The sequence below is a fragment of the Micrasema longulum genome, unplaced genomic scaffold (assembly GCF_059751315.1).
Source record: "Micrasema longulum isolate JH-2025_06_02 unplaced genomic scaffold, ASM5975131v1 h1tg000772l, whole genome shotgun sequence".
In the NCBI taxonomy this organism is placed as follows: Eukaryota; Metazoa; Arthropoda; class Insecta; order Trichoptera; family Brachycentridae; genus Micrasema; species Micrasema longulum.
Window position 1 is genome coordinate 124332 of NW_028277966.1, and position 22946 is coordinate 147277.

The following is a 22946-nucleotide window of genomic DNA, read 5'->3' on the forward strand; positions in this document are numbered from 1 at the left end:
AACTTATCTATGGCGTTTTGCAACGCGACCGCTTTAACTTCAGCGTGTTCATGATTGTTCGTGGTGATCGCTCAAATACTTAGCACGTTTTTTAGCATGTCGATAGCCATCTGTGATTGAGCTCCTGGGATGGTAGAACAAAAAGAGAAGTCGACTACCGCATACCTACACCAAGCAAGGCTTACACTCAACAAAAATCGAAGATTTTCTAGTCAAACAACGTAAACCTAAAACTTTGAAATCAACTTGCCCAGACGTATAAATATATTTTTTTATTTAATTACATACATAAGTTTATTGTACATTATTTGAGACATAAGTCCCAACTCCATGGGGCTAAAAGTCTTGTGTTGAAATGTGACGAACAATTAGTTGACACAGACACATGAATATATCACCACATACATAGGATCAGAAACACATTTTTTTAAATGCATATATATATGTGGCACATCAATATGGTAAACAGTAAACTCGGAAACATTCGGAAAATCGTCAAGAAGTTTCCTACTCAAATCCCTCCCACTAAGGGAAATCCAGCACCTTCGTGTATTGGAACAACTGTTCTGACGGGTATGTTGGAGGGGGCTGGGATATTATTCCCAATAATAATTTATGCGAAATTATGAGACGCTTAAAATGGATGCCGCACAACCCTCCCAGCCAGCTATTCCATAGGTTGCAGTGGATTGAAATAGAGCGAAATACACACTTCTGAGAGTGCCAATATCCAGAATGCCTCTAAGAGAGCAGAATAGATGGCACAGCTTTCTCAACCTAGAGTCTAGTGACTGGACCTGAGCCTCCCATCGCAAATTCCTATCAATGATAACACCAAGGTATTTTATGGAATCTACCCGTTGCAGAAGTTGGTATGTTTTATCACAGTATGTTGGTATGTATGGAGCATATTGATGTACGGTTGTGAGACATGGTGCCTTACCGAAAGAGGAAAAAAAAAGAGTAGAGGACTTTGAGATGTGGTGTTTCAGAAGAATATTAGAAATTTCCAGGAGAGATCACATCAATAATGACGAGGTTCTCAGTAGAATCGAAAAAGGGAGGTACCTAATCATAACCATTTCAGAGAGGCGAGCCCAATGGATCGGCCATAGTATGCACCATGAGGGTCTCCTGCATGACATAATAGAGGGAATGGCTTAGGGGCCAGATTACACAAGGCGCCCCCGACGTGAGATTTCTTATTATGCTTTACCAACTCAATGGAGAATGCTAAGTTTGCGGTGTCAAGTAGTATAATTGAAAAATATTTTTGCAATATTTAGAGACGGTTTACAATTACGCGTTTATTTAGGTAGGTAGGTTTTTATGTGTAGTTTATTTTGGCACCAATAACTAATTTTCCATTTTTGGTGGAGATTTCTAAGTTTTTTCCATATACCCTCAAGTGTGCGAGGATTTAAATTGCGCCTCATATGTTAAGCTGAAGAGGGCTGAGCAGTGGATGACGAGTTGCAGGACTTTGCTGCATACCAACCGCCAGGATAGAGACTGCCAAGAAGATCGGGAACCAAGCCTAAAATTATGCCATAAATAATAAATACCTTTTGTAAATTTTAATAGATTTTAAGATTGTTCAAATTAAGTGTTATCAATGCCAATCTGTTAGGGCTTCCATAAGCCTGTTGATTGTCTTTAAAAAATCTAAAACAACTCTACACTACGATGAACTATCATCTTCATTCCCTTCATGCGTGAAGGGAATGAAGTGCGGTGCGCCGAAAGGTGCATAGGGCAATGCATTGCTACACCAATCGCAGCGTATCTCGATTGTTTTGTTACATAAAGGTAAGATGATCAGTCTCACGCTTCAGGTGCCAGTCCAGGGGCTATGAAATATTATTTTGTAAAAATACCTTTTCAAATAAATATTTCATGTCAACTATATCGGGAATCGAACCCGAAACCCATATTGTATGGTAGACAAACGCGCTGGCCATTACAAATAAACGGATACGATGAACTATAAATTGCCAAATTATAACTTTAGAAATATTTAAAAAATATAGACATTATGTAAAAGAAACGTTCGTATTTGCATGGCAAAATACAGTGTTATCTATTATATTGTATTTATTTATTATGTACTAGAACATAATATAAAAATAATGTAAATGAATGCCTCGACACGGATTATGCCCAATGAGGTGTTCATATAGAAAAGAAAAAATATAATGAAATAAATATTTATGGAAATAAAAAAATAAATATTTATGGAAAAAAATATTTTAAAATACCTGCACTTTGTCTGTTTCTTTATTTGAATTTTTGCCAGTCTTTGTCGTTCGTATTACAAATGCTATCGAACTCATGAGAACTGTAAATATAAGTTAAGTATATAATAAATATTAATTACATTTATATATTCCCAAAAATAATAAGAATAAATAATAATAATAATAATAAGAAATAATCCCAATCTGCAAAAGTGCTGATATGAGGGGATTTAATATATTATGTATGACACAGTAGTTTTAATAAAAAGCCGATAAAATAACATCACATATCACTCGTCGGTCTCGTCACACGAGCTGTACGAACTGTTTTTTTCATGTGTTTTTTAGGTACCTACCATAAGTTTTGCATATTTTTTAAGTTATTAGAAAGTGAATTATAGAACTTTATTGCTGTATACATAAAACTGTTTCTTTTTCTGTTAATCCTAGGTTGTTTTGTTTGAAGCTGTTGTATTTCTTGGATATTTATTGTAGTTTAAAAGAGATAAGAAGATTTATTTTTTATTTTTATTAAATTGAAAACATATTATACATAATTATATACAATATTCCAATAATATCTTAAACTAAATTTAAAACATAACATAATGATATATCGTATGTCTTCAAACTATATTTTTACATAATGCGTATTGTATTTTGTAATAATAATATTTTGAGCCTATAAACAAGACGTCGCGTCGGGTCGTCCATTGACTCTATTATTGAATAAAGCGCGGTAAAAACGTAAATAAATATCATAGACACATGAACTACTATACAAGATCAATAGACAATAAAGGTTAACCCTTACACTACTGAATTAAAATGATATGGCCATTTAAAAATATGTGGATATTTTCAGTGAATAATAGGGAAATTTCACTTTTTTTTCAATTTTAAAGTAATAAAAGTCTATGAAATACTGTCGAGTAAAAAAGTTATTTTGCTTATTTTGAGTAGCACAAAAAATACTTTTAAATTTGTAATTTTGAATTCCGGCAAAAACGACTATTCCATTGGCCACGCCCCTTATACGTCACGATTCATGTTTATTTGTTCCTGGCCATCGACATCTGTTCAGAGCAATAACACGAAGCTTGACGTCACATCAAACAAGGTCAAACACGTCGCATTTTTCTAGCAACGTATTTTTATTAATTTTTTAAAAAACATTTATGTATGAAAACATTTCTCCACAAAATCCATATGGATTTTGAAAATATAATTAATTATTCTTAATCTATTTCATGTATTTTAATCGGTATTTGTAGATTGTGATATTTCCCTATTAAAAGGTTTTCGGATATTAAAATATGTTTTTAGAATTCGAAAACAGGTGCTATCAAAGATACGTATTTCATTATATTCAACGATATATTATTTTATTCAAAGATAAGAAATAACATGGAATGGAACCATGGCTGCCTATAGTAGGTACAAAGAAAGTCATGTAGTACCTACCTAACACGTAAGAAACACACAATAATAAAAACACAATGATACTGAAAAGATAGAAACCTTATTATAATACTATCAGTTGACGAAAATCGATAATGCTTTCTTATAAAATATTCATAATATTGAAAAATAATTCATATGAAATATTATGTATTTACAAAATAATTAAGTAAATTAAAAATTGAATCCTTTATATGAACCAATATAAATCAATATTATACCCAATTTATTTGTGATTCAATAAACATTTATTATTCAACTTGCGTTTAATGAATAAAAAAAGATTTGTTGTCCTAACATTATATTTTTAGTATATGTTTTCCTACCTATTATCAAAAAAGAAATTATGATTACGCAGTGAAATCAATAAGTGTGACTGTGTTACAAATAACGAAATCAGGCGAGACTGCAAATCTGAGACAGGTTTATATCAGACGTGGTGTAGTGGTTAGCGCGTGTGCCTACCATGCAAGAGGTCTTGGGGTCAATTCCAGGCATGGTTGACATGAAATATTGATTTAAAAACGTATTTTTACACTATAATATTTCACAGTCCGTGGACGGCAAGGCGTAAGACTAATCGTCTCACTTTCATGGAACAAAAAATCATCAAGATACACTGTGATTGGTGTACCAATGCAGTGCCCTATGCACCATTTGATGGGGAAAGGGAATGATGATGATGATCATAAAAAATTCTGCGTGTCAAATAAAAATTCAAGTTTTTTTACGTATTATTTTGGGGAAGTTATATTACGTGCTTTTATATGCCTACTGTTTTGAGAATAAATACCTAAAGTAATCTAATATAAATATTTTACTTATAATAATTTATAACATAACAGAAACAGAATAATAAATTATTATTAGGCAAAGTTCTTAGGTAGGTACTGCACTACAATACAAGAACGATTTTTGTCATCAAAATGAAATTACTGTTTTTATATACTGTTTTACAATTCAATTTAATTGATTAAATCTAATTTAATATCCAGTAAACTAAAATATTTATTACCAATTTATGACATTTCAAATTTGTTATTTTTGTTCAGAGGGTGTGCTAGTTTATTCATCTTGCGGCCAACGCTGGAACTATTTATCAACGAGTGGGCTAAAATGTGCCGTGTACAAAAAGTTCGCATCTAGTTTTCCGTGGCGGGATGTGAGCGTCCATCTTGTATTTTATACGCTTAGAAGCCGGTTGACTTGTATATTTTAAAAATAATTTTTACTAAGGGCTGTGTCTAGATACCTTTTTTGTATTATCGTTTTTAGGTAGCTTGTTATCCAAATAAAGTATTACAGGATTATATGCCGAAATGTGCTAGGTATGTTAAAATTATTACCACTTTGACTGCGGCCACTCCGACAATTTGGCGAGTAATGGCGTGTGGTTTCTCTTACGACGTTTAAAATTTTATTTGAAATGATCGACTGTGTGCATATTTTTCCATGCAAATTCTTCCTTAACGTGCTAGTTATCGATTATAGCTCCGAAGACCTCGTCGCTCTTTAAAATTTCCAGTGTGGATTGAATCGACTCCAGACTTAACGCCCTTTCAAATTAACCACCCATTACCATTTCGCCTCGCGGCTGTCTGTAAGTTCGTAAATTGTCATTTGGTTATCGCCGTTTTCTTTCGCCGGCTCTCTTTAAATGTAACGATTCATCGTAAATAGCGTTTTGTCGCGAAGGCCGTGACAAACTCGAAGACATGTGGCTCCGGATGATTGTGTTGTGAAAAGTGATCACTTATTGGTTAGGGCTGATTTAAATCTGATTAATATTGGTTCCAGGTGCATTAACTAACACTTATGCAGCTGTTACAAAGAGCTTCGGTGCCAGTCGAGGTTGTGTGAGACACATCTGTCTCCAGGGAATGGCAATGGCATTGCCGAGTAGAGCACGAGTCTACGCAGACGTTAATTCGCACAAAACAAGAGACTATTGGGACTACGAGAGTTATGTGGTGGACTGGGGAAACCAGGACGATTATCAGTTGGTCCGCAAGCTCGGGCGGGGGAAGTACAGCGAAGTGTTTGAAGCTGTTACTATCAAGAATGATGAAAAATGTGTAGTTAAAATATTAAAAGTAAGTACAACATTGTTCCTAATACTAGTAGTGTCCCTCTGCACTCTGGCCTCTGTGGCCGTTCCTTTTACTATTATAGTCATTATGTAATTAAGTTGCTTCCTAGTGCCCATTCTCCGCTGTGCGATGACAATCCACCGCACATATGTGCATTGTCTCATACTGAGTGCCATGGCCATTCATTCTATGCCATTATCATCCACGTTACTAGTATTGCATACCCGTTAATTTATTTCCTTCCACGAGACACTATTTGTACTTAGCACATTGTTTTTGTATTCGTTTAAAAAATTAAAACTACCAATATGGAAAAATTTAAAAACCAATCCAATTAAAATCTTTTGATATGAATAAAGATTCTCATGGTTATCAGTACAAAATATTACATCAATTTACAAATGAAGTCTCAAAGTAACCTTTGTTTATTGTTTCCTAAAAATGTGTATTTTTTAATTGATTATTTCATCCGTAACATGTTTTATAAAATATAATAAATAATTGTATAAAACATGTCCAATAGAAAACTGTAGTGTAATCATATCTTGCACATTAAATTATCAATTACATAAGTATTTTTTTATTCATAAAATGGACGTGTCCATGCAGGTTGGGTTTTTCCAGTATAAAATCTAACAAAAAAAATAAAATCAATAAATCTACCAAAGATAGTCAATACTGATACCTGCAGTCGATGTGAAGGTCTAAACTATCCTTTAAATTCCATATAATCAAGGCCTATGTGCCCTCGTTCCTAGGTAAACTATTTGTCGCCAAAATAATTTAAGAAGATTACTATTGTATTTTCATGTTTCCTTAATATTATGTAAATTCCTGGCATCTTCTATCTGCATGCATAATATCAGACAGGTGTCAGATTAAGCTGAAAATTGTTATGTACGCCACACTCGCATAAGTGGAAAGAATACCATTATCCCGGGCTAATTAAAATTATATAAATAAATCTACGAATGAATTCATTACTCAACATTTAATATCAACTTTAATATACAAAATTGATTCTTTAATGTGAATAATATAAAACAAATTTACCTGAACATTTGTTGGATATCTTATGATATTTAATATGCTACTGTTTAATTTTTAGAGTAATAATACTCCACAACCAAAAACCGTTCTATGATTATCAATCACCAAGTTAGCTACAGTTAACAGCAATACAACGGGCCGTAGGTCTCGGGTCGAGAATTGCAGGCGCAAACTGAAACCGCCCGTTACTCGTTTGTTGTTTAACCAACGCTTTTGTTCTATGCAATAGAATAGAGCGAAAGGGTGTCTTTATAATCAGGTTGTGAATTATTACTCCGAGGTTCAATTCAACCATCCCTCGATTACAAAACAGATTGATGATGTTGACGTAGACAATTCGAGATCTCTATGCAAAAATGATGTTTTTGTTATGACATATGATCGTAGAACAATGACACATGTGATTTTCTTCAACTTTACATGAGAGCGGTTTAAATTTTCTGACACTTTATGTCATAATAGAGGTGATCAGCTGACAGGAAAAACAACAATAAACAACAATATTTTGAGTTTGTCCAAATTTTTGTAGACAAGTACTGGATTCAACTCCCTGGGGAGCTGTCAATATTAGCATATTACAACAGAGATGAAGAACATTTTAGAGAAGGTAATATAGAATACCTTAATAAAATGTTCTTCATCTCTGTTGTAATATGTTAATAATAAACAACCCGTAAAGTAACTGGTTCGATTCCCGACATGGTTGACACGTAATATTTATTTAAAATGGTGTTTTTACACTAGAATATTTCACAGCTCCTAGACTGGCACTTGAAGCGTAAGATCATCTTACCTTCATGTTACAAAAATGATCAAGATACGCTACGATTGGTGTATCAATGCAGTGCCCTATGCACCATTAGGTGTGGAAATGTGAAGAAGAAGAAGGAAGTAATTCAGACTACGATTGAGGATCGTTTTTTCAAAACTCGATATTCGCCCCACATGGCGATTTGTTTTTTTAAAATATAATTTTAAAGCCAGTATCGAGACGCATACATTACCTGAAAACAACTCACCAAAACACGCTAAAAACCAGCTTTAAAAAAAATCTAAGTCTTTTATCATTTTTTCAAAACATGATATTTTATTGTTTATACTTACCCCTAATTTCAATAATTAATATTGGGTGCTAATGATATAAAATTAGATTACCTTCAGGCTTAGTTGTAAGGTGTAATTTTTTAAAAACAAAGATTGTCCTCACGATATGATGCGAATCACAAAAAACCCTCTCCTGAAATATTTCTTTTCAAGCAAATGTCCTTAAAAACTGTTCTTAATTGTCGAATAAATAAATAACTCGATAAGTATAAAAGTATATGCTTTGATATTTGGGTTAGTTATGTATATTTTATTTTTTCAAACCTGAAATATAAAGCTTTTATAATACCTTTTCAAAATAAAATATAAATAAAAGTCAATGTTGCATTTTTCACACATCCGTCGTTGTTCTACAATTACGATGAAGTGCACACCGTATATTACCAATGAAGTAAATATTAAAATTTTCATTAAAAAAAAATGGAGTTAATAACTAGCATAGAATTAAATATTTTTAGCACGGGACAGAATCGATCTTGGAAGAGGGTAAATCATAATATAGAGAAATTGCTATTGCATATGATATTACGTATGCATATTTGTGCAAAAATTTTACATCCTGTTTTATTTATTTAATATGTTGGATTAAATTTTTATCACTTAATGTATTTAATTTAATGAGTTTTTTTTTATTTATGTAATATGTGTTGTCATTGGCAAATTTAGATCTTGATACTTGGATATAATGTGCCACAAAGAGTCTCTGCATCTACTATATTTGCTACTTTCTAGCACCCTTGTATATGAATAATATGTTCAGCCATATAGGAATGCACAATGTGATTTGAAACATGTAAATATTATTGTCTTTTTATTTATGTAATATATGTTGTTATTGGCAAATTGATATCTTGATACTTGGATATAATGTCTACTATATTTGCTACTTTCTAGCAACTTGTATGTGAATAATATATTCAGCCATATAGGAATGCACAATGTGATTTAAAACATGTAAATATTATTGTTTTTCCTGTCAGCTGATCACCTCTGTAATCCAATTATTTTAGAACTGGATCAATAAAAAGTGAATACATGTCCTAGAAAACATAATAAAGCATTCTGCACCCGTGTGAACGGTTTGTTGTTGTAGAATGCTCCTAATTATTTTATGAGTGCATTATTTATTTATGGTGGCTATTGATTTTGTTCGGCCTTTCTCGATAAAAGTAAAAATGGTGTATTCTCTGTTACAGCCCGTGAAAAAGAAGAAAATTAAAAGAGAAATTAAGATCTTAGAAAATTTACGAGGCGGGACTAATATAATCACTCTTCAAGCCGTGGTCAAGGACCCCGTATCACGGACACCAGCCCTTATATTTGAACATGTAAACAATACTGACTTCAAGCAGCTCTATGTGACCTTATCAGATTTTGATATTAGGTGGGTATATTTTTTTTGCTCTACAGCAGCATCAAGAGGCCCAATGCAGTAGTTATTTACAGCACATACAATGTCTTCGCAAATACAGCACTATCAATTGGCCATTATTTATATAGATACCAGCTTTGAGAAACACATTTTTATTATTATGATTTCATTAGGAATTAAATGCCGAACCCCCTTTTGGTAGTCACATATTGTATTTTACTAAGACATACGGTCATATCTTCACCTTCTTTTAACCGTTAAATAAAATCATGTCAAGATTTCCATGGACCATTCCTGCGTTATTGGTTTGCCCCGAGTGACCCTTTTTAAGTGTTTGCTTTTGAGTGAAAGTAGTGCAATTTAAATTTATTATTAATCTACATTATTATAATAACTATATAATACCATAAGATTAACTTACATTATTTGTGCTTTGTGTAGCATTATAAAGCAGTGTCTTTTATTTGTAGCAAACTCGTTTATTTGTGTGCATTGCTGAAATCTTATTGGGTGTATAATAGGTTCGCACCCCGCACTACCACAATTCGAGTACCATTTCCTAACAGTGAGTTATTTACAACTCATTGAAAATGGCCAATAGCAAATCATAATGACGCAAATAATATTTATTTTAATTAAAATATACAAAAAATTATGTATATGATAAAAGTTATATGGAGGCACTCTTGTAGAAGTGAATACATTATAAAATATGTTTTTTTTACCCCTTTGCATGGTACATAGGGCACTTCATGATTCTCCAATAGGTGTAAATCATGATCATTTGTTGCACGGAGGCGGGATATAAGTCTTAGGCAAAATGTATTTCAGAAATATTTTTTATGTCGTCCTTGTTTGAAATTCAACCCGGGACCTCATACGTGGTAGCCAAATACACTAACCACTACACTATGAGACGGATTACTCGCTTAATTGTAATGCTTAGATTATTTTATAAAAAACAATTAATTTATGGACAACTTAACACTCCCACTATCAGTTAGCTCACCTCTGAGTATGGCCATGAATAGACCACATGTTTATATGTTTTATCATATAAATATTTGACGTCCTTCAAATTAGATGAATACAATAATAAAATAGTTTAAAAAATATTAGCTATGACTACATATGATGGGTTTAAAGCAAAAATGCCACTGTCCAGATCACTGTTTTTGGGAAGACCAACAAAACCAGTCGCGAAAAGCCTTTTTTATTATTCATTTTAAGTTCAACGTGCTCATAGAACTTAAAATTAATAGTCTTTTCGCCATAGGTTATACCACGCTCCAGGTGCACATTGAACTACTAAGCCCTTTCCTTACTGTGTAAAAACATCGACACACTGCGGTCCCGTGTTCATATTCAATACACATGCAAGAAAAATGAGATTTTAAATCGCTAATTTAGAATATTCATGGGCAATTGCTTAAATAATTTATAGTTCAAGTCAAAAAATTCATTGCTAAAAATATGAAAAAACTGTTGGCTGACATTCGTAGCGAGAACAGAGAGACCATCTTAACAAAGGCCCGAAAGCAACCACGCAAAACTGGCATATACTGTGGCAGTGATACAGTTTACTTTGCTACTGGCCTGCGTGACAGGCGAATTTGTCTCTCGCTCGCGAATATACCTATATAGAGTGAGACATAAATAGTGTTTGAGACGACCGTATATTCGGTACTCTTACATACCACATGCGTCACATTGGTAAACTTTCGAATGTATCAGTGATTCATCTCCGATTTGTTACAAAATTCCCTTTCTGTGCCCAATAATTATTTATTCAATTGATACGTGAATGTATAACTGAGGAATACTGAAAATCTTAACCCAGTATTTATTATATTTGTAGATATATTAAAGTTATTAGATGCAATGTGTACTAGCTACACATCACCGGGAAGGGAGAGTTAAAATAAATAGTCTATTCGCTACTGGTTTTGTTGGTTTCCCCAAAAACAGTGATCATGGACAGCCCCTCATATTCTACTCCTATTTGAATACTTAAGTCACTTTATTATCTGATAATATAAATATTTACCATACGTCTTCTTTTGTTCACTTGGGTTGGTGTGAGGCAAACCTGCGAGTGTGCCCGCGAATACCACACATGTTTATATGTTTAATTATATAAATATTTGACGTTCTTTAAATTAAATGGACAAATTAATAAGATAGTTTTAAAAATATCAGCTGACTAAATATTCTTCTCCTATTTGAATTCTTCACTCACATCATTGATAGTATCAATATTTCCTATTCTTCTTCTTTTGTTCACTTTGACCGTGTAAAGCAATTTTATTTGAAAGCTTTGCTTCGATTATAAAATTATACAAGAATAATATAAATGAATACCATGTTTGGATTAATTTAACCCCTGCTTTTGGGAGTAATGTGCTAACTGCTACAATATCATCACTTTGAATAAATTTGCTGTCACAATAACCGAATATTTGATGTACATTTTTTAATGATTTCTCTTGAAATTTTTGCAAATATTATTGGCCAATTTACAATGTGGCCCGTATCGAATAATGTACTTGTAACACTTTCATATTTATAATATATTCTTTAATTTCCTCATCTTAATTAGGATTCTTCACTTATTGTGCAAGAATTACTTGAATTTTTATCATATTTTAATCACAACATTGATAAAAATATATGGTTTCATATAATATATACATACTTATTGGGTAATGTGTATTTCTCGATACACATCCAAATTATATTTCTAAAGATGTAAACTAACTAAGCCTTACTTACAAACCTCGTATAAATGAATATAATATGTATTATCCAATATAAGTTGTGTTATATTTTTTAAATCATATTTCTTTTCTGTAAATTTAATGATTTTAATAATAAAAGAGATGAAGAGACATTCTTATCAGCTGTTTAACTAAATCAATTTCGAGGCCATTTTCTTATTAACATAAATAACTGTTAGAAAAATGAGAATCAAGTTGTGGTAGAGCAGGGTTTGAACGCCTAATTACTACCAACGTGACCACATCCTGATCAACATGTTGTGTTCGCAAAGTTCGATTAAGGTTATTTTGAAAAATACTCAGATTATTTAGATTTTATTTTTACTAAATTTAATTGATTATTTAGTACGGGATATTGATCTTTCAGATTAAGGTCATCCACAAATCTTCTAATCGTCCATTATCACATAAACATTCTGCTTTTCACTCTATGTTACATCATCTTATTTCAATACAACTAAATAAAAATATTTTTCGCTTAGAATTACACACTATAAAAAAAAAAGCTTTCAATAATGGCTATGAATCAGATTTAATTGATAATAACTCAAAATAAACTATATTTATATTTTTCTCAAAATTTTTCTAATAACAATGATAATTGGCGTAGAATCTATATATTAACTTATTTAGTAATAATATCTCTCATATTTTACCTGACAACCTTAGGCCAGCATTTTATACTAGTAATACAAATGTAAAATCTTATCAAATTATAAAGATAAGGATGATAAATTTAATCATTCGGGAATTTATATATTAAATCATTAGAATCAAAGAATATATATAAGAGGTCTCAACAATATAACTTCTCAGAATTTGCAAATCATCTTATATCCGAAAACCATCATTTTAATCAAAGAACTGTGTAGAAATTTGACATATCAATGAAAATGGTCTTTGTTTAGACAATCTAGAAAGATTAGAAGTTAGTATAGCCACTAACCAAAAAGTCCCCATAATAAATAATCAATTAAATTTAACTTCGAGTCCTCTTTTAAAAATATTCCCGTTATGACTCATTACATTTTTTCTCTCTGCTTTCATTCTTCTGTTTCTTTCTTACAATATTTTATAATTTAAACAGCATCGTGAGTAATTCTAAATTAGTCCTAACGATGAGGAAGTAATCTCGAAAATGGTCGACGTCTTAAAACTTCAAGTGATTTATATAAATTTATAAATGAATAATTGTAAAATGTCATACCACAAAGTGAAAAATGTTTTTGATATTAAAAAAAATGTAGTTTTAATGTCAATTTCCCTTAAGTAACATTCATACAAAATAAATATCACTGTCTGATACATATGGTAGGGCCTCGCTAATCTGGACCCCCGCTTATCCGGTGATTGCGGCAATCTGGACGGATGTGGGGGGGGGGGCTCTCGCAGAGGAGGCGGAAGGCATTTCACCTGCGCCGCGCTCAGCAGTCTGTTATCAATCACTTCTGTTTTTTTTAGCTTCATGTTTCTTATTCACTATTAATATTGTCTCGGTTGTCTTTCGATAGCGTAAATATCATATTTTCGAACCCTGATTTTATGTAATACTCCTCTAGTAATGTGGGAATTGGTAGAAATTAAATTGTTTTATTTGTGCGGAAATCTTTCTTTGATTAACAATACAGTGAATATATTTTCAGATACTATTTATATGAGCTCCTCAAGGCTTTGGACTATTGCCACAGTATGGGAATCATGCATCGAGACGTGAAGCCACACAATGTCATGATCGACCATAAGAACAGGAAGCTACGTCTTATCGACTGGGGACTTGCAGAATTCTACCATCCCGGACAGGAGTACAATGTCCGAGTTGCTTCTAGATATTTCAAGGTCAGTCTGTCATACTATACCCAAACCAGCAGTGCGATTATGAATGCTCTCTAGGTGATAGCACCTTATTTACATGCTACTAACACTTTCTCTACTCCCTAGAGAGTGTTCAGAACTACACTGCAGGTGTCAGTTTTGGAATATTAGTAAAGTCCCTAATACAATTATTCCTAGTTTGGAATAGAGCAATCTCTTAATTTGTCTTCATTACCTTATACTTAATACTTAATGCTACAAGCGATTGTCCATGCTAAAATAGATCTACACAGGTCGCAGTGGTGTCAGGAGCTTCTTTGGAACTAATTGTATGTGTCCAGGTAGACAAAGAATACAATTGTGTCTGAAATAGAACCCCGGATGTGTGTTTTTGACTAGAAAAATGTTGCCCATGCCTGTCCTAGACAAATATTTTCAGTCATATTCAATAGTAACAAGATCTTTTAAGCTAGGGGCCATTACACACAAGTGTTTTTTTACATGCGATTTTTAGTTGTAGGAATAAAAAACAAGGGGATAAAAACAGTATTGGTTGGGTGGGTATTCAGTTATTAACAGTGCGCTGGATTTTTCAAATTTTTATATGGTGTTTCCCTGACTATTGTAATCTATACATGTATATACACTGCAACTCGGAGGAAAATTGGTAATCTGGTGCAGACTAGAGAAAGTTTGCCCATGCTTTCCTTGCATCTTTCCTCGCCATAATATAACGTGAAAATTATTTATAATTACTTTATACTAATACTTTAATGAGTCACTGAGTGTCATTTTTTTAAGCTCAAGGTCATACATTATACAGTCGAACTTGGTTATTACGAGGAAGATGGGACCAACTGAATTTGCTCGTTATAAGCGTTACCCATTATACCAGAGAAAGGTTGTTTTTTTAATCCAATCGCCATTGCATATAGTCACTAAGTAAACAAATAAAAATAAATATAGTTCACACTGATAATTGAAAAAATAAAACTATTAAGGAAAGTTATAATAAATGCTTACAAACATACTATTTTCTAAATTTAAAATGCAGATTAATAATAAACATTCTTATTTTCCACAATATTTGCACGTGGATAAGAAGATTTTTTACACACCTAAAGATTTTTGCGCCACATTATATTTAACGAATAATTGCTACTTTTTCAAGAATTGAGAGACATTTCCTCTTGTTAGTAGACATGTTTAAAATTCAAGGGTTAGTTTTTAACTGATCTGACATCACCCACTCGTACTGTTTATTATGCACTGACCATAAAACATTAAAAAAAACTAGAAAGCGTTGTAAAAGCCCTCAAAATAAGGATGTCATTTATAAACTACAAAAGAAGTTGTAAATTGTAATTGTGGTGCCAAGCCTGTACTTACAGGGTTCACAAAGCCCGGATTTTTTACACGCAATTTCAGCCATTTATGTGATATTTTTCAATTTTGTCGGCGTAAACACCAATTAGGTACTTAGACACTTATATAGTGACATAAACGTCTTCCGATCCTGATGCCCAGCCGCATAGGTCTTAAGTTAGCCGCCCGTTTAGATTTTATTACACAGGTTCTTCTTTTAAATTTTTTTATAAACGATTAAAGAATTTTTACTCAACTGTTGACAATATTTTTAATCGGTATGTCCGAGAAGTAGCTCGTTATTAAAGTGAATAAATGTATGGAGAAAACTGTAAACTAAAATGTCAATGAATGTTTCCTCGTTACATACGAGATCTCCCTATTTCTGTGATCGTTATAACCAAGTTCGACTGTATGAATTTTTCTAATTCACATTGCACATTTTTTCATGTACTTAACCAGTGTCTGTGTCTTACTTTTACTCGAGGACAATACAAACATAATTTATATTTTAATTTTTTTCTCTTTAAAAATCCATGAAATAAATTAGTAAAATGTACTAATTTGCCCATTAAAGTTGGACTTTAAAAATGCAAAAATAGTCCAGTTCCGATGAATCTTTTTAAATTTGTTTTTGGACTTAGCCCTGATGCAAATCCATTCAAACTACCGGGATAGAAGGTTCAGTAGTCCATGATCTGGGAACCATTGCCATTTCTTCCGATAAAGAAGTTTCTGAAATAACTTCTTCAATATATATTTTTTTTCTTTACTAACTTAGTACAGTTTGTGGAAACCTATCCTTGATTTTGAGTCTTTGCAATATGTCTGATCTTAACTAAAAATATGTATGTAGAGCTGTTGGTTTTCCCAATAAAATAAAAAATCCTGAGCAGAAGTTCCTTAAATGATGCCAATTTCTTCTGAATCCGATATTCTCAAAAAAGTTTTCTATCTTTATTTGGAATATGTATCAATCTTAATAAGTTTGTGTTCATCGGCAGGGTCCCGAGCTTCTGGTAGATTACCAGATGTATGACTACTCCCTGGACATGTGGTCGTTGGGTTGTATGCTGGCCAGTATGATATTCCGCAAGGAGCCTTTCTTCCACGGACACGACAACTACGACCAGCTTGTGCGCATCGCCAAAGTCCTCGGCACCGAGGAACTGTTTGAGTACCTGGACAAGTACCACATAGAACTAGATCCCAGGTTTAATGATATACTGGGAAGGTAAGCTGGAAACAACCTTTTCAGTAACGAGAACAGTAAAAATAAATACTAACTTTTATATTGATTTGTTTGCATATAAATAGTTTTTTTTTTGTTTTTCTTTAACTTAACCGTAATCAATTAACTTTGGGGAATTCCACGTAAAGTAGGAAAATTACAATTTTGAATTTCCATATATCATCTCTAATTTAATAATAACAAATAGCTATCAGTGGGGAACGGTGATTTTATTTACAGGTAAGCTATAAAAAAAATATAAATTTGTACCTACATAGTACATAATATAATATAAGTAATATATACTATAAATTGCAATTTTTTTCTGTGGTTCTTGTGATACAACAACATCTCTCATTTATGAAATCAACTCAAACTACTATTATTATTAACTTCGTGATATATTATATTATGTAGCTATATACTTTAATACATAACTTTTATAAAAGTTTATAAAAAATAGCATAATGAATTCAGTAGATATTAGGTATGCCATTAAAATGTCAACTGCCCGATTTGTTCTAGAAAAAAAATGAATAATGCCTTAAACAGCCGCGTCGAGCACCACATGTCCTGAGATATGACTGCATGAAAGTAATGGTGGTCATACGTCAACTATATCATCTCAAAGAAAAATAGCCCTTAAGAAATAATGTTTGAAATGCTGTTTTCCAAATTGAGAATTTTGAAATAATTTGTGTACCTAATCTGCAATTTCACTCTAGGAAAAAAAACCACGACTTGGTTTAAGATGTTAAAAATATAGTACACTTATTTGTATGAAGAAATAAGCTGGAATAATCGGCTAGTTTCTTGGCTCACTACTGGCATTGGGCGTGTTTTATCAATATTTTATTTAAATTTATACAAACAGTGGCAATGATTTATAAGAAATAATAATTATTTGTTTGTTTTTCTGTAAATAAAGTTACTGTAAAACATTATTATTGATAGTAAAATATAATGGTTAGCTGCTCACAATTGCTTATATGGACTATTCACTCCTGATAGCTATTACGCTATATTATATATATTTTATAAATCTATATACAAAAATATTTTCAAAATAATAATGACCTTTTTGTCTTCACACAGAGTAAAGTAAATATTTTTATTAGGTATAACAAAGGCCTGTCCCACCAGTCACAATTTGTTTTTTGTTATTTTTTTCTGAAACTGTTTATAGACTTCTATTTTATCATGACATAAGTGATCAATATTGCATGCTTTAAAATGCAAAAACAAATTCTCATTAATATCGAGTAGTTTGGCTTAAATTCATCTTCAAATGCTCAAAGGTAGAATAGTGGCATTTCCCACTGCCCCACGAGTCACATTCATTCAAATAATAATTACACAGAACATGTCGTCGGGTTTCTGACAAGTTGGTAACTAACATTTCACTAATACTACTACCATCACGCTATTTCCTCTAGGGGTAGGCAGAGAGAATGGACCGCCACACACGTCTATCCTGGCATACATTCCTGGCTTCTTCCACATTCATACATCTTGTCATACATGCCCTTCGGTTCTGTCTGCTTTTGACATGACCAGACTTAAGATTTTGGTTTATCTGATCATGCCACGTCTTCCTCGGTCGTCCTCGTCTCACGTTACCGTTCATTTTATTTATTTAATTTATTTTTTTCGCGCCACAGGCCAGGAAGCCCAATTACTGTGGTGAATTACATCACAAAACTCCCAGGCTTGAGAAAAATCACATTGAATTTTTGTGTTCTCACCAGGAATCGATCCCGGAACCTTCTGTGAGTGAATCAAGCCTCTTGACCACTACACCACGGAGGCCGTCTATTTTCGCCATGTATACTTGTTTTACCATTCTTTCGTTGTCCATTCGTTCTATGTGACCAAACCATCTCAGAGACCCTTTCTTAATCTTATCAATTATACTTGACTCAGATTTACACTCTTGCCTGATTTCATCATTCGTAACCCTGTCATACATTGATTTCCCACACATTAGTCTAAGAGATCGCATTTCAACCGCGTTCACTCGGCTTTCATCTTTCCTCTGTCAGTTCCGTGTTTCACTTCATTTATTCGTACAAATATACATATTACAAAAAAATAATAACGTTTCCCAAATTCTGAGGCCGAGAGCATATTGCACTTTTAAAGTTTAAATAAAACTCATCCCAAATCATCAATTCAAATAAAATAATCTTTTTATTTACTTTATAAACAAACATTATTTGATTTAATTTTTCGATAATTTACCAACTTGTTCCAGAAACCCGACCATATTTACTGTTTTTCTTTTTCTTGAAAGCAACATAATAAAATGGTTCTTTATCTTGTTTTAAAAACAATATTTTACTATTTTAAATATGTCTATCTTCGGTCACCCCTTTCTGGTTTAATTTTATTATCTGGCAGTATTCCGGATAGTAGCTCAATATCTGGCAACTACCTATTATTCATCAAACTGCAAAAAATTCATGAAATCAACCCCACTAAAATGACTTATCGATATCGACTGTGTTTGGAAAAAGGATGTTACCCTCATTATTTGAAAAATTGTCTTTTTTTTTTGCATAAAAACTCAACACAGAAAATTTTTGATAAACATTTTCGATTTCCGGGTCAAATTCTTTTTCTAGTATAAACTCAACACAGGAAAGTTTAAATGCAATTTTTTTTTTTTAAATTAAGAATACATTTGCGAGAAATGAATAAATCACAAGGGGTGGAACTGCCCAAAACCATTATAATTATTTAATTGATAAACTATATTGATATGCAACCTATTGATGACTGTTCGATAAGTGGTCATAAAAAATATCATAAAATATTTTAACCATTTTATTCCCATTAAAAGTTAATTTTTTAACTAGGAGAGAAATTTAGTATCCAGTTTAGGGGTTCGCCGAATATCAACTACTTTATATGTTAAGAGGATGTGCTGTCTGACGTTTCTTCACATGAATGTATTCCCATATTTTCTCCCTGGATCATGGCACTAAAGCGATAATTTTTTACACACTAAATATCCACCATTGGCATGTTTCTATTGTTTTTTTTGTTGTTGATAAATTGCCTTTTATAGAAGCTAGGACCATACAAAAACCCTTAAAAATGCCTAGTTTTATCTGCTGTCTTCAGACATACGGGATACAAATGTTTTTTTTTTGATACCCTATTTTCATAGATAAATGATTATATTGAAATAAAACTCGATTGCAGACATTCTCGCAAGCGGTGGGAGCGCTTCGTGCACAGTGAGAACCAGCACCTGGTGACCCCCGAGTCACTAGACTTCCTGGACCGGCTGCTGCGCTACGACCACTACGAGCGCTTCACGGCTCAGGAGGCCATGGAGCACCCCTACTTCTGTGAGTGTGCCACCCCACCCCTCCCCGCCCTGCACCAAAGTAGAGTAACACTAACCCACTCCCTTGTTGCAGACCCCGTGGTGAAGGAGTTAGGTCGCATGGCCAGTACCAACTCGCCCACGCCCAGTGCTATGCAAGGCCCGATCCCCGCAGCCGAGTGAGAAGAGAGCTCGCGTTGAGCCATAGTGGGCTCGTGTACGGATATAGAGTCGCGCTAGGAAGAGACAATATAAATTAGAATGATTGATTTTCAAATAACATATGTTTATTATATAGAATCTTAAAAAGTGTTTCTGGCTAAAATGAAATATTTAAAAAGAAATCATTTCGGGTTAAATAAATATACGGTTTCTGTTAACGATTGATTGGTAACTTACTTTATGCGGTAACATTTTAGGTTTGAACATATTTTAGCGAGAAAGTACCGAGACGGAGTTTGTCCACTTCCTTAATGCAGTCTGTGTACTTTCTTCCATCCGATTTGTGCACTTTAATGTTTTGCATTTATATCTTTAGTGTTGATATTGTAATTATTTGTAATATAACAACCGTTTGAACGTATGCCTGCGAGCTGTTACGTTATAAATATATAACCCGTTAAAATTTTGTATTTATCTAGTAGAAACTGTAGATAGGGGTGAAGATAGAGTAAGTGCATAAATACAAAATTTTAGCATCACCGGTCGCTGACTATTGTCTGTCAGATACATATTGTTACAATGGTGCTGGGCACATTGTCTTCTGTACTGACTGTTTTACTCGGAGCTCGGATCTAGTGACTCCCGCTTGCGGTGGAAGTATATTCACACTTCATTTCTTTCAAAACTATTTTTGTAAGCCTTTCGCAACATAGCGAAGACATATAATACTATATACAGCAAAAGTCCATTTATTTGAAATTCAGGGGACCAAATTTTGCAAGAAAATAATTCGATATATGAATTAAGTATACAATCGCAAAAAAATGAATTTACGCATCAATGTACGATAGCTGGAACAAATGGTCATTAATTCTAAAAGTAATTTCAGGACAAAATATTTCAACAATATTGAGAATATTTCAGTGGTACAATTAACTAGTGACATTTTCGTCATGGACCGTATATGAAAAACATTAATTTAAATAACACTTTAAAAAAACTTATATATGGTTACCTTTGTACAGAAACCATTAGTATTCCAAATAATGGAGAACAACAGTTCTATTAAAGTAACAATAATGTAGATAAATAATTCCCTTTTTTGTTTGAATTGTTTAAAAATGATTAATTGATCAGGTTTTTGGGTGTTGCCAGCAAAATAATATCAGATAGAATTCATGATTACCTTGAGTCGGGAAAACTACGAGTTACACTCTTCGAATGAGCAATAGAATTTTATAAAAAGTTAATTTCGGGACCTATAAACGGCGAAAATTTTAGAATTACGAATTATCGTAGTTCCTATAAATGGACTTTTACTGTAATACAATGAATTGACCACGTTAAAAAGATTGTTCCCATGTGTTGGACATCCATGGAAGGAATCTTCCCCAAACTGACACCAAGTAGAGGACTCGGGTAATGTTCACAATTGATGAGAAGGATATATTTTTGAAGTGATCAGAAGTTTTTAAAAATTAATTCAATTAATAAATGAAATAACAGTGCTACACATCAATTGTACATTACCGTGTGATTAATTTAGATAGTTTTTGTTTTCTAATCGTTACAAATGTTAAACGTCTATTTAAGATAAAATGGATTACAGTTCTTACTGCAAAATACTTTCTGTCTGTCGGCCTCTCGGGAGTAGTCCCCCAGTCTATAGCGGAACACTCGGGAAGCTTGTTATATTCCCGGCAGCCGAGAGGCGCAGGCGGGAAGTGGCTTGTACATATAGTATGATGTATATTGTTTCTTTACTGGTATTCCTAAGTTACTCCCTCGTGTACCGACTGGTAGAGGAAAAGTTGCGACGCACTTGTGACTATATTTGTGTGTACGACGTAACCAAATGGAGAATTGTGCTAAACTTATATAACCCTCACATTATTATTGTTATGAAGCAGCTTTCCTCTTGGAGACATTTAATTTTAATTGAAATCTGAAACAAAGCTTGTAACAAACATAAGAACCGATCTAAAGTAAAATAAACAGTTTTTCATGTACACAATTTGTAGTCAATTTTGAATAATGTTTACAAAATACCCCACTATGTTTTACTATAGTAGATCTTAATAAAGTAGCCTTCTGGTTTCCCAATGTTCTCTTCATTCCATTAGGTGAATCCCCATGGTGGACATACTATACATAGAACCATCTGTGCAAATATTATGTAAGTAGCAAAATATATCATCTTTATTTACCATGTATGAAGCGAAGCGTAATCGTATGCAAAAAATCAAAATCCACAAATCAACCACTATCTACCCCTGCGAGAAGATTCAGAATAGAACCCTAGGTGAAAATAACCAACTGACAAAACGGTCAAACTATTGTATTTAAAGTTTTAACTTTGAGCTTTTTGCTTAATCTTTTTTACTAAACTGTCTTGATATTTTCAATTAGCACGGATATTTAGATTAGAAAAAGGGGCTTTTGGATTAGTATACCGATACAGAAATGCAATATATGTATATTATGCAAGCAATGGGTTTACTTCACCATTGGAATGTCAGTTAATTCACTTAACCTGCAATGGGCTCATATGCACAGTAGCAAGCTTCAAATAGAGGACACCAGACATTAAAAAGAGACTGCCCGCTTTGTAAAGCGTCGTGTTTGTCATTCATACAGATACCGGACTCTTGTGACAGAGATGACGCTACAAAGTCGACAGTCTCTTAAGTCCAATGTACTTTATTTACTGTTCATCCTATTCCTAGCATTTACTAAACAATATCGATTGACATGTTCACCCCCTGGCCTATTATCAGGATAGTTAAGAGAATATTTTGGTTACCCTATTTTTTTTAACTTTTTTTTAAACTTTTTTTTAGTCTGCTTCAACTTTTCTATAGCTTCCTAATATAATTTATTTGCACACTGAAACATTACTGATGGAACAGGATTCTCATATTTATCTCTCATTTTTCCTACGACTGCCTTGC

At 32.9% G+C, this 22946-nt stretch overlaps 1 protein-coding gene across 2 annotated transcripts; it reads left to right on the plus strand.

Moving 5' to 3' along the window:
• Positions 1-4842: 4842 nt before the first annotated feature.
• On the plus strand, positions 4843-22004 carry CkIIalpha (casein kinase II subunit alpha). 2 transcript variants are annotated; one of them, XM_088230482.1, is made up of 7 exons: positions 4843-5026; positions 5496-5791; positions 9139-9326; positions 13735-13927; positions 16273-16502; positions 19707-19855; positions 19928-22004. In XM_088230482.1, exons 2-7 carry the CDS (start codon positions 5579-5581, stop codon positions 20014-20016), a joined length of 1062 nt encoding a protein of 353 aa, XP_088086608.1. In that variant the 5' UTR covers positions 4843-5026; positions 5496-5578; the 3' UTR covers positions 20017-22004. The 2 variants fall into 2 exon arrangements, with proteins under 2 accessions (XP_088086608.1, XP_088086609.1); XM_088230483.1 differs by lacking the exon at positions 4843-5026 and adding an exon at positions 5060-5298.
• The last annotated feature ends 942 nt before the right edge of the window (positions 22005-22946 follow it).